Here is a 13,281-nt window from a genome sequence, read left to right as displayed (position 1 = left end):
TTCCCTCAGTGGTGAATAATAGCTTGCTTTGAGCAGTGTTTCGAAATGCAACCCTTTTATAATTTTGTTATAAGCAACCATTGTCATGTTCAATGTGTATTGTGTTGAAGAACCAGGGAGATGATAACCCATATGGTACCCTGAATATACTATGATGTACCATCAAGAATAATATATTCAGCGTGGGTGGCATGGACAGTGGGAGAAGCGGCTTATCTAGCCACCTTGGGAGCTCTCACATAGCTAATGTAAGTTATTTTGGGCGTTGCTGAATTCCCAGTTCATTTCGATTCCAGTATGGATTTGAGCTCTCCTCTCCAATATAGAACAAACAAAGATATTAAGGGGATTCACATCTTCCTGCTAAATAATGCTTGTAGTTTGCCCAGCCTGTACAGATATCTGAGAGTTGACAAGTAGGTTTGAAAACTGTCCATCTGTCTGGTTTCCTTGGTATCCAGTAAAGCTCAATCAGATTCTAGAACCCTTGAATTTCTGATACCAGAATAACAATGTGCTATTGTGATAAGCCAAGATGCCATTTCTCAATAAAAATAGCTGCCTCCAAACCTAGGAAAAATGTGTGTGCACAATTATTTACATGACTGAGGAGATACTAAAGATAAAAATAATCAACTATCAATTTATTGCTGCAAGACTGTGTAAATAGTGAGTATGAATTCCTGAAAGGAAAATGCACAGCCAATAAATTATAGTTAACAACTGCATTTTATAGACCAAATCAACAAACAAAAATAAATTGACAAGGAGTCACAGGATTAAATGCTTAGCAGCCAAACACATTTATTAGTCTTTCTTTTTCCAGGAACCCAAAAATATTTTGTAGTTATAATGTAAGCAACTGAGTTGCACATAATACAATCATATCTTAAAAAACAAAAACAAAATAAAAACAAAAGCTGCTTAAAAGCAAAACAAAAACAAAAACCTTCAGAAAACGTAATATGTATTACACCATCTCTCAATTTCAATGAAATGACGACGACTTAATTCCTTATTACTCTCAACTTGTCACACTCCAATAAAACATCACCCTTTTGTTGGTTTGAAATCCAGCATGAGAAATACAGTACCTGCTATGGCAAAATACACATAAATGCAACATTTCAGCTTATTTGTACATTAGTAGAGTTTAAACATTTTATTGTCTTTTTAAGTGAAACAGTGATTTTAAGTACCACTATACTAAAATAAAAATAGAGAAGAGAGGGAGAAGGGGAGGGCAGCATGCCATGCAAGAGCACATGAAGTGCTGTGTTTCTGTGTCCATGTGAATTCCTAGGATAGAAAGTAAGCTGAAATAAAAGCACTAGGGGGGAGGGGAGAGAACTAAGCAAACTCTAGCATGAAAACATATTGTGCCTTTTCCTATTTTCCACTATTCCACCCTTCTTGGATGCCCAACTGACAAATAGAGATGGGTACGTTATTTCAAGTATAAGGAAAAAATACTAATAGGTATCTTTGCAAAGAGCCTCAATACATGTATCCACTATTATGCCTGCTTGGGGGAAGGGACAGTGTTTCAGGCAATAGCATTTCAGCTGTACCTTCGTATTACCTATTTATGTGCAAAGTAGAAAAGCTGCCTTTTCTAATCAAGATGTTTTGGACATAAAATATTGTTTACTTCACAAATAAGGCTAGGTGGAGTTAAACTTCTTTCATTTTCCGTTAAGACATTTTCCACTACATGGCTTGCTCACCAGAAATGAAGCATAATTCACTAAGTTGGATATCCACAATTGGTCATTTTCCTGATCAGTTCTTTGTAAACATAGCCCCATAGGAGCTCTGAAATTAAAGCAGCATTTCAAGTCTCTGTCTAACCAGTGGATGCTAAAGTAGTTCTAAACTCCACTGCTTTTTTCATCCCTCCCTCAAAAAAAAAAAAAGTTTGTTTTAAAGAAAGCAGTGCATATGTATTAGCAGAGCAAAGCTGCTGTTTGTTTTTGTTAGGTGATCTGCACTTCAGTTTTCTTGCCCCAACTAGTGGAAGGTGGAATCTTGAGTGAGCATTCGTATATGTATGCATGTATCTACACACACACACAAAAACAAACAGAGAGATACAGATACAAATACACCTGCATCATGTTGAATTTGATCACCGTAGAACTTTTAATCACCTAACAGTTGTGGACAGAGCTGCTCCTTGGGGAGTAAAGGATGAAAAAGATTAAGGGAGTGTCCAATATGGAGACTTCAAATATAGAATGGAACCAAATCTTAGGTTTTCCAAGATCCGAATGCTGGGCTCAATATGCACATCCCTGAGATGCACGTCTAAGATTGAAGAGAGAATGGTGTCCATAATAGATCAGAAAAGGGAGGAAGTAGCAAAGACTCCCTAACTATGGAATTTACCCCAAACCTCTTATTCCACCCCTCCTCCCAAAGATTTTGAGAAGGCTGTAAGGCATATTCACAAGCAGCTCTTATTAATGAACATTACTGTGTTTCTATGTTTTATTGGCATACAATGGCTTGTGTATATTGGGAATGAGGCAGCATATGTTTAACACACAAACAGGAAAGCAAGTTTGGATAGTGTCCCCATCTTTAAGCCAACTACTTGACAAACATTGTCATTTTACAGAACTCATATAAACTACACAGCAATGTCTCCTTTCCCAAATGCAGCAGATGTGCTGCCATTGTTAATCTAACAAAAAAGTCCATGTCTAATTAAAAGGGGACATACAAAAGATGGCAAACTTTACAAATTCCAATTCAAGAGGAAGTGTACTTTATTTTTAAAATGTGTCTGTTAAAAGACTGGCTTTTCTGTATGCTATATGTGGAACTTGAGGGAGATTTGTGAATAGTTCAGCTCTTTAGCTGCTTCCTTCTTGTTAAAAGTAGTTTAAAGTATTTGATGGCTTAACAAGTAAAAAATAAAATACACTGTTTCCTCTCCTATTTCCTCTTTGCACATCCCTGAGATGTACGTCTAAGACTGGGAAAGGAGGTAGCCTGCTAGTTACACCTCCATATAATAATACTTAGAAAAAGTACTTTTTCTTTGAAGCACTTCACAAAAACCTGTAGTCAATCCTCACAAAACCCCTGTGAGGTAGGTAAGTATTATTATCCCCATTTTACAGATGGGGAAACTGAGGCAAAGGTTAAATGACTCTTGCCTAAGGCAAAAAGAGGGAAGAGTAAAGGCCAGGATTAGAACTCAGGAGTTTCAGCCTCATGATCCAGTCTTCAAACCACTAGGACAAATGTAGGAACAGTATAATCTCACTAAGTATGAAAGAGAATATACAAGGCCAGTTACACTAAAGGTAAATATGCGCCACGAGGTATTTTGAGACAAAGAGCTGGAAACTTTTCCCCTTCAACAAACAACAACAAAAAAGGCAATCTACCAGATAAGAATCCTGATAAGATCAGATCTGCAAGGCAAGTATGCATGTGAGAATGAGCGGTCAAGGCTATTTATTATTCATTACAGTACTGTGAACACCAACAAAAAATTGCTGTGTGAGAAAAAAAAAACACTGAATTATAGGTAGGAGAATTTCTTGGCTATGGTGATGCCAAGGTGAAATGAGGCAGATACCACAGTTCACAACACCCAAGGGAGACTTGTAAAAGGAAACACACCTCCATTAACATGGGAAGCAGCCTCTACATTCGGAAAGTAAGGAAGTGAAATCTTTCTCCTTTCAAAGCAGCTTCTTGCCAGCAAAAGCATCCATATAAATTTCCTCTTCTAGTCTCTATCACTCGCCTCCATTTTATTAGTGGTAGTATTAGCTCAAAGAAGTCACAGATGGTGACTAGCATGCCGTCTTCCTTGAAAAGTTCTGATGAACATTAGAAGACAAGGAAATGACTAATGCCAGTGCAGTATATATTCTACAGCAGTTCCAAGCTGGCATTGCTATTTTATGTTTCATCTGCGATGGGAATTGGTAGAAACTTTTAGGACAGAGTTTTGGAAATGCATGCAAGGAAAAGCCACATTGTAATTCTCCTGAGGAACAAGGGCAGTTGTAAAGGAGAACAAGTTGTAGAGTAAATCCTTAAAGACAGTGCATGAGGTGCCATTTCCTGAGGTTGAACAAATGGAGGAGGTGCTATGTAGATAAATTCTCTCCTTGGGCTGTTTTGTGTCATGCTGCTGATCCTGGTCTAACACTGCATGGCAAGAAAGCACAGTCCTGTGAAACAGGCAGACCTTACTTCATTTCTGAAGTTGATTTTAATTTCCTCCAAAAACAAATCTGCCTGGCAATCAAATAAGTCAACTTCTCTGAAGAGATGGGTTCCATTAAGTCCTCCCATGACATGAACCTCTTTCCTCCTACATCAGTGTTGGAATTCAATGGACACAGAAACATTTTCAACAGTTTCGCAGGACTCTCTTTTCCTCCCCCAAACCATCTCTTGCTGAATGCATAGTTTACAATTCACTTACAAGAAAAAGAAGCAATGCTGACCACATATGGGACCTTTTTTTTGTTTGAAAAAGAAACAACCTCTTCTTAAAGTTCAGTATCAAAATTCACATTTGCATAATAATACATTTCAAGGCCATTAGAGAGGAATGAGAGCGAAGCAAGAAAGCTGCAGCATCTCTCCTCCCTTTGTCTTCCTGAATGGAGATGAAGAGAGCCTGCTAGAGCTTTCATTTGGGAAGGTTGCTGAGAGGTGCTACAGCAGCTCTTGATTTTGTACACCTTGCATTTGAGGTGGGGAGAAGAAGAGGTGGAATATATATGAAAAAAACAAATGAAAGTAGACACTGCAGATTCCCATGTTTAGCTACAAACAGCTTCAAAGAAACAAAGAATTACTTTTTGATTAAAAAACAACACTTCTTCCTCACCATTTCAAAAACATCTTATTTTCTTGTGTAATACCCTGTTCATTTAAATGGCAACAATAAGTGTGCTAGAAGTTATAGGGTAGATTTTTTTTCTTCTATTATCAGGACACTGATAAGAGGGCAAAAGTGTGCCTACACCCAAGAATGGCAGAAGCTACAAAATACCTTCTTCTCTACATGCATAAATGTGTCTCAAACATCACTGCGTTTCATTTTCCAGTGCTTAAAAAAAAAAAAGTTAAAGCAAGCCACATACACAAATGTAATAGGTACATAATACATATACGAATTCAACCAGCAACGGAGCACTAGCCTAAAAATGTCAACATGTGAATTACAACCCATCCACACCTGGATGCATCTGCCACACACAACTGCATACTGCGCAGCTTAGAGACCAGCCCCAAAAGACACTGTTTGTCAAAAGGTACCAGCAGGCTGGAATCTTTGCATTTGACCTTTAGAGAGAATAAACTGACTATCATCTCCCCCTGTCAAGCCCAAGTAGTCTTCTCGGACTGACAGTCACATACTCACAAAGGCACATTCAGAGATACCACATTTAACTTACTGCTTGTTCAAAACTAAAAACAAAACACAACCCTAAAAAAACCCACAAGGGAATGTTAAGCGCTTATATCCCAAATCCCATACCTACTGACCCAGCAAGAAGCATCACAATGTATCACTTCATGAGACCCTATTCTACCTTCAGAAGGTACATATTATGTTAAGAAGTTAACGCCTCTTTTTGCATAAATGATTTTTTTTTTCATTTTTGGCTTACACAATTTGGAATACAGCACACCCTCACTATAAAGCTCTGTTGTAAGGCTACTCCCTAAAGTAAGGCTGCTCTAACTTGGCTCCCTTTATTTCCTTTATTCCCTGCCCCTTCCCACCCAAACTTCAAAGCACTCAGCACTTAATATAAAAGGAGGGTGAGCCAGTCTGGCTGGGATAAGGAAGGAGAAGAAAAGCACTTGATATTCACAACCATGCCACAAAAATTATTATCCAGCAAGCAAAGCAATCTTTATAAGGAGGACTCAATTAACCGCTGCATTTTCTAATACAGAAAGACAATATGCATTTATTTTCTCTGATTAAAACATGGTAAGAAATGAGGAACTTTAGTTCTTTGAATGCATTAACTGGCATACTATTACCTAAGATGAGGCACTAAGCGCTTAAAAAAAACACACCACTTCTTGCTCGACACTGTCCAACTGTGTTGTTTACCCATGGAACATTTCTCCATATTCTTATTTTGCTCCATGGACAGCTAATCATATGTCAAAATATACCCACAGGCTGCCTGGCACAATGCTTTAACTTCAATAACCTGGATTTGTGTTAAAATGGATGGTTGTCAGGCTCAAGTAAAAACACATTAAAACTCTATGGCTAAAAAAAATGCATTTTTAAAAAAGACAAGGGTATATAACTCTAGCTATCACCACTGCCAAGTACATGAAGAAACTGGCTCTTAGTTGAGGTTGATTCTTTTGATCCTTCTATGGCCCATGTCTCTGAGAAATTTGTAAAAATATGCCATACTGCACAAACTTAAGAAGCAGGTATGTTGACACTGTTCCATATCACACATTTGGTAACGTCTATGATGCCTGTTAAATATCCTCTTAGCCATGTGAAACTGCTTATCTGTATCTGACATGGCCATGGAGAACAGTTAAGGGCACTTAGGTTAGTCTGACAACTGCTAGCATCTGATGAGGCCTGACAGCCAGAAGATCAGGTTAGAATTTTGTTCCCTATTGTAGCATAAGAGGGGAATAATCCTTTTAATTTGGCGACTGTTTGTATACATTTTAGCAATGTTCTGAAGGAGGATAAAAGCTATCTTCAGCACAAAATTTGTTTGTTTTACTCCTTTCACCCATCCTTAAGAGCACTACAGAATTTTCTTAGAAATTTACTAATTCATAACAGATCAACAACTGTATGACCAAATTGTATGGATCAGAGTCAATATATACTTTTTAAAAATCAGCAAAGTTTTAAACCTTTGAGAGGGATTGCAACAGTAGGAAAATCTGCAAAATATTATTGGAATAAAGAATAAACAACATTACATCTTTGCTGATTAAGCCTTGTATTCAACAGGTGTAACTGTTACTACCAAATCATCCATCTACATAATGCTCCCAATATCATTAGCATATCATAACACGGAGACTAATCAGCATTCAAATGAACAGCTGTAGCTTTGTGGAAAATTAAGGAAACCAGTAATATAGATTTTATCCATCTTCCTTCAGTCAGTATTGCTCCAATCAATGCATGCCTCGGAAAACATGTATTCATTTCAGAATGCATCATTTTAACTGCATTTTGGGTAGCATTTGTATTATATGGAGAGTGTTTTTGCTGTTGAATATTTATAATGAAGGAACAATACAGCTAAACTAAACAGAACCTTCTCAGGGGAGAACAGAGTATCTCAGTTAGCCAATACTATAAAAAAATAAAGGTGAGTGATTTGAACACTACTATTTGGATGACAGTGAAGATCGGGTAACATTTGCCATGGCAGTGGAGGACAGAATAGAAAGAGGTGTTAATACTTGTTACACTTGCCAATTCAAATGCCTGCATTGAAAATCAAACAGGAAATGTCTGTTTATTTATATTCAGTAATTTATTTTTAAAATTTTCAAAGATAAGGTGAAGAGTTTTGCTTTGGCTAAGTGGCAGAGGGAAAACATGCTTTTAACATATTCCTTTACAAAGGGAACCCAAGAGTGAAGGAAAAGCTCACTCTATCCCCTTTATACGGGTGCACTGGAAAAGACTGCAACCTTCTCAGAATGGTTCGGCATGTCATAATAAGCAGCTTTCTGGGAATAGTACTATTATAGGAAAGGTGTTATTGCAAGACCCATCCAATTAGATGCTGGTTCTGGCAGTAGGTTCATATAGGCCATATATTAAAAGAGTGAATAGAACCAAAATAGGGCTATTTTTTAAGTTGGGCATGTGCATTTAAAATATACAACTAAAAAGGAGGACAAAACATTGATATGGACTGTTTCTCCTTTTCATGGAAGGAGCAACTTTATAAAACGAAAAATTTGACACGTGGCTTCAAGCTGCGCAGGGTGCTCTGGCAATCTGAAGAGGTCTCCAACACCCCATGAGACCTCTTGCCTTTTTGTGTGTGTGTGTAGAACGTACATGAAAATATAGTAACACCACCCACAAAACAACTGCAGAAAACATTTTCTCAAGTATAGTTTAGTGCTTAGTTCCCAAAAGTATCATCCTCACTGGCCAGAGAACATAGCAGATTCAAAACAGAAAAGGTGTTTGGAAACCTGTATTGCTATGGTCCAAAGGGCTGATTAAACATTCCAGGTATTCATCAGGGATGGAAGGTTGCCAAGATTGATATTTTAGTTCACTTCTTCAAAAATATGACAAACTTCAGTATGCATAGGTTGAAATGTTGAGAGGTAAAGGATGCTTTAAATATGACAGTTATACATTTACCTTTCTACCTTCTTCAGCAGTTGTCAGCCAAGTAACAGGCTTTTGTAATTTTCCACTTAAAAAATATTATAGGGGGAAATAAGTCAAAGCCTCTGATAAAGCATTCAGATAAATAACTTCCTTTAAAAAAACAAAAGGGGGCTCCTCTCACTGGCCTATCACACTAGGAATCAGTTGATGCATTTTTTTCAAGGTGCAATTTGGGAAACAACGCAACACACAACTAGAGAACACACAACTGATGTCACAGAAAACCAAGCATTACTTCACACTTCTATTTGAAGAGTAGTTCAAAACAAGAAATTAGTAATGCATGAAAATTGCCCTTAGATTTCAAAGAAAAATGTTTACATGTATGTTATTTTATATGTAACTCTTTGCACGGCAGGCCTTTGAGGCTTCTATTCAGCATGCTCAAGAGAAATGCTTTTTGTTTTAGAAAAATGGGTTCATTTGTTTCCTTGGAGTGACTAGACTGCATATGTCTTTTGTAGGATGCAAGGATGTATTACAAAGGCACTAAAGCGGCTTGTTATTTTCATTCTAACAAAAATGCTTCAAGCACATTAAGTCCTTCTCTCTTTGTGCTGGAAGCTCTGAGCTATCCATCCCAGGAAAAAGCTGCAGTAAACTGGTTCTTAAGAATGGGAGTCCCAGTAGCTGGCAGCAGCAGTTAATATATCTTACCTCCAACCCACTTCCCAAAATTTCTCATTTACAGATCTCTGGTTGATAAATGGAAAAAGCAAACAAACAAAAAAATCTTCAAAATGATTAAAATACACCAAGCCATTTTTCCCAGGTACACTTCACTGATTTCTCCCACATTCTTCTTTCCCTATTTTCTGTTTTAAAATTAGTAAAAGTTAAAACAGCTCCATTACTGGGTCACAATAAAGATTTTGCTTCTCTGAAGCACTGTCAATCTAAAAGTGGTTTCAAGAAGCACCATCCTGTACTCCCAGCAATTCTTCTTAACTGTGGTTGACTGATTTAGTCAAATCAAAATGCATTTTTGTACTCTTTTTTTAACTGTTTATTTTAAAACGGTGCTTGGAGGAAGATTTTATGTTCACTGTGAAACAACTAGATGATTATACTTTCATTCATATGCAATCCTCTCCCCCACTCATCTGCACATGCGCTTCCACTTGAGACTAAGCTCTAAAAGTATAAATCTTTTCACAACTTGGACTTTTAAGAATACAATGAATTTGTGTTGCTGCTACTGAGAATTCTTTTGTAATCAATTTGTACTTTAAATTTTTTTTGATCCCCAGTTCTGACAATTGGAGTTTGTATTAGCTAGATTTTGTTTTTCAAGTTTTTTGCTTTTTGTAAAGAAAAAAACTTTTAAACTTTTTGAAGATTCAGGAACTTGTAAAAGTTTACGAAAGAAACAACCATCTATCTAGGATAAGGTAAAGGTTAAATAAACCATCTTCAAAAACTGGCTTCCTACCCTAGAATTCCTGAGAATGCTTGCAAATTTAAAGCAGGAAAATAAATGTTAAAACACAAAAACACTGTTAAATGCTCCCAGAGTTAGTCTTCATCTTATATATATATATATTTATATATGCACACGCACTTTTTGGTCTTTTTTTAAAAAGTTTTTAATTTTTTCCCTTTAAGCTTGTGATGGAAGAACATTTTAGCTTTTCATTTTTTAAATATGTCATATCCCTCATTATGTCTTGTAAACAAGAGGGGCTCTAGCACCCGGCTTTCACCGTAGCATCGTAATGAACTCAACAAATCCAAAGTGCAGGCAAAGGGACCGTAGGGCAGGTTGGGAGAGAGTGATAACACAGTAGTGAACCTGCTTGTGTGTCAAGTCACATATTGGAGCACATAGCTGTTTTCTAGGCCATGAGGTGCAGTATTCCGATGTCCTCCCAGCTCAGAGCTTTTTTTTATTATAGTTTGTCCTGCATGCTTTCAACACTGAGGCCCCAGAGACAAATACAGCTGTTTTAGGAGCAGGCATGTGTAGGGGCTGCAAGGGAAACTTAACTGGCAGGAATGGGGGGGGGACATTTTGCTTCAACTTACAAGATACAATGACAAAGGGAGAAATAGGGAAACACTTAAAAGATCCACATATGCTGCAGATTCTGAAGGTTAAATACGCAACACCTGTCTATGTTTACCACTCAACTTCACAGCAAAATAACAGGCAGATGTAAATGCAGTAATCCCCTTATTTAGTCTTCCTGTGAAACCGAGTTCATGTACAGAATTCACAACTCCTCCCTTTCTACATAAATGTGAGGAATTTTTTTGCTTTAATTTTGCTATCAATACTTATATAGCAGACACCACTGATTTTTTTTTTTTTAAAAATGAAACTGCTGAAGGAGAAAGAATCTTCTGTTGTGATCCTGTACATTATGATCTGCTACTTCCAAGTACCGGAGTTATGTAGGTATTTGCTGGTACAGAATATTGCAGCACTTTTGTTATTCAGTATAATGCAGAGCTAGCAAAAATCCAGAGCTAAGTTCTAACACTTCAAAGAATAATGCCTCCTTCTCCCTGTTCTTATCCTGTCTGCCCATCTTCAAAATTGCTTTGTGTAAAGGCAATGTTTGCTACGGCTTTCTTCACAACAAGCAATTCTGTCCCAGTGCACACACTGGCTATCTTCTGAATTAAGTATAGGTCTCCCCTATCCTGCCCAGAGTACTACTACACTGTTGTTTAAAAAAATAAAACAACAACAACATCAACAACATCAACATCAACAACATACAACCTTTCTTTAAATACCGACAATAAAAAGCAACAGTACAGGGAAAAGTAAAAATAATAAAGGTGCAATACTTTATAAACAAAAGAAGTCTTTGCTAGTTATATGCCTGCCTAAGCAAAGCCTAAGCAAGACATACACAGGAAATACACAGAGAAAAAATGCTCAAAGTACACACTGGTTTAAGAACATTCGTAAGTAAACGTTTCTGTCAGTGATGGTCTGGTGCTGTAATACACCTAGGCCTGGCACAGGTAACGCTCACTATGGAGAAAGGAGAACAAAAGTTGCTGCATGTGCTTTCACAATACAAGATAGGCCAGCAAACTACTGACATTTTAGTTTTGTCACAAACAGCAGACCACTTAAGAAAATACAGTTAGGCCTGAATTTTGGTGGATTTTCCATGAAAGGATAAGAACCTTAGTATGCAGACTTGGGGAATAGCTACAGGATTTGGTTCTTAAGGACTGCAGAAGCTTCAACTATTACATAGGTCTTTGTCACAAAGAAATGTGATGCCCATTACCCCCTGGTGTCCCCCAAAAGGTGAAAGGCCTTGTCATAAAAAGTAAGCTTGGGTTCACTCAAAAAGTCTCATTAGAGACACAAATACACTTCTAGGCAAAACAGATCACCCCCCTCCCCACCATCAAAACCCTGAACTCCCACACTGGCACCCCTCTCACCAAATCCTTAGGATATGGCAGTGTTTTGCTCTATGACAGGGTCAGAACAAGATCTGTACTGCGCTGAATACCCTGCTAAAATAAAAATACCACCGACAGATTTTAACACAGGTCAATTTGATTTTGCACCAGTCATAGGCACCATCATTATTCAGTTTAAGAGTCTAGCCAGGTAGGTTGCTGACCAACAGCAATGCAGCTTTCCAAGACAAAAATGCGCACACACGCACACAATCATGCTCACATACACGCTCTCACAGAAACACACACACGGGGCAGTTACATGTGCCAGAACATACTGGTATATATCAACCAGCCAATCACAAAGTGTTTTTTTTCCTTTTTTTGTTTTTTAAAGTGAGGCTCCGTCAAGTCTTCCCCTCCCACCCCACCCCCAATTCTTTTGAACCCTGCCCCTTCCCGACATAGTAGACCTAAGGACGGAAACACACCCAGTGCAAACAAAGTTAAAAAGCTATTTTTCAGTATATATGTTTCGTAGCAACAACTTCCGTATAACATGAAAAAGTGAAAAACTAGAAACTAATTTTTTTAAATTTTTGTGTTTAGATTTGAATGGTATGTGTACTTGCTTCACATTGTCTTTCTAAGTTGGCGTTCATGATTCAAGTATTTCAAGAGTGATATGTTCTCTTTTTGGATTCATATTCCAAACGAAAAAACTGAAGTTATAAGGGAGGCAACTATGTGCTCAGACAGTCCTGTCAATGACCCACCTTTTTTTCTCTCTCCATTTTCTTTTTTCCTTTTAAAATGTATTTATTGCAAGTTGAAAAAAAAGAAAAGGTCAAGTTAGTGCTGCTGCTGTTCCAAAAAAGGTCACGAGGTCAGAGTTGAAAGTTTTAAGTTCAGATTGAATCCGACCCTCCGCCTAGAAGGTCTCCAGGTAGTAAGGGAGCAGGGCTTCCCATCCTGTGGGGATCTTCTACACTCTGAACCCCCCACAAGCTTGAAGAGTAATTTGGGGAGGCCCATAATGAAGCACCAGCAAGGTCACCCCCACTGCTGCTGCCACCACCGCTGCTCCACTGCCCAAGCCCTGTTGACCCACCAAAAAGATTCAAAGCAGGTCCCACTGGATCTGTCTGATTCTGTCCTGTCTCTAGAGACTGCCAGCCTGCTGCAGGTGTGCTGGGTGTTGCTGCAGGTGTAGAAGGCTGAGCTTGTGCCAGAAAGCGACTAACCTCCTCGTCTGTGGCAAACTCAGCCAAGATGGTAGTGTTTCCCAAAACACACCTAAAAAAATAGGGTAGAATGAACAGAAACAAAAGTTAACAGGAAAATATATCCCAGAAACATGAGCCAAATCCACAGTTTAACATTGCAAAGAATATATAGTTCAACAAAGAAAATTAGTATGAGCGGCAGAACAGTATTTATATAGTGCCCCCATCCTTACTACATTTGTTTTTCAGAATTAATATTGTTTTCTTTTACTTTAA

General features: G+C 37.9%; 1 protein-coding gene across 13 annotated transcripts in view; it reads right to left on the bottom strand.

The window, feature by feature from the left end:
- Positions 1-779: 779 nt before the first annotated feature.
- The window catches only part of TNRC6B (trinucleotide repeat containing adaptor 6B), a 149,899-nt gene continuing 137,397 nt past the window's right edge, over positions 780-13,281 (bottom strand). For all 13 annotated transcript variants that reach the window (XM_081877569.1, XM_081877566.1, XM_081877568.1 and 10 more), the window contains one exon: positions 780-13,075. In XM_081877569.1, coding sequence (XP_081733695.1) covers positions 12,688-13,075 — 388 coding nt within the window. In that variant the 3' untranslated portion in view covers positions 780-12,687. The remainder of the gene's footprint in view (positions 13,076-13,281) is intronic.

Source organism: Podarcis erhardii (genome assembly GCF_964252035.2).
Source record: "Podarcis erhardii genome assembly, chromosome: 10".
Taxonomy (NCBI): domain Eukaryota; kingdom Metazoa; phylum Chordata; class Lepidosauria; order Squamata; family Lacertidae; genus Podarcis; species Podarcis erhardii.
This window is presented reverse-complemented; position numbering and strand designations above follow the sequence as displayed.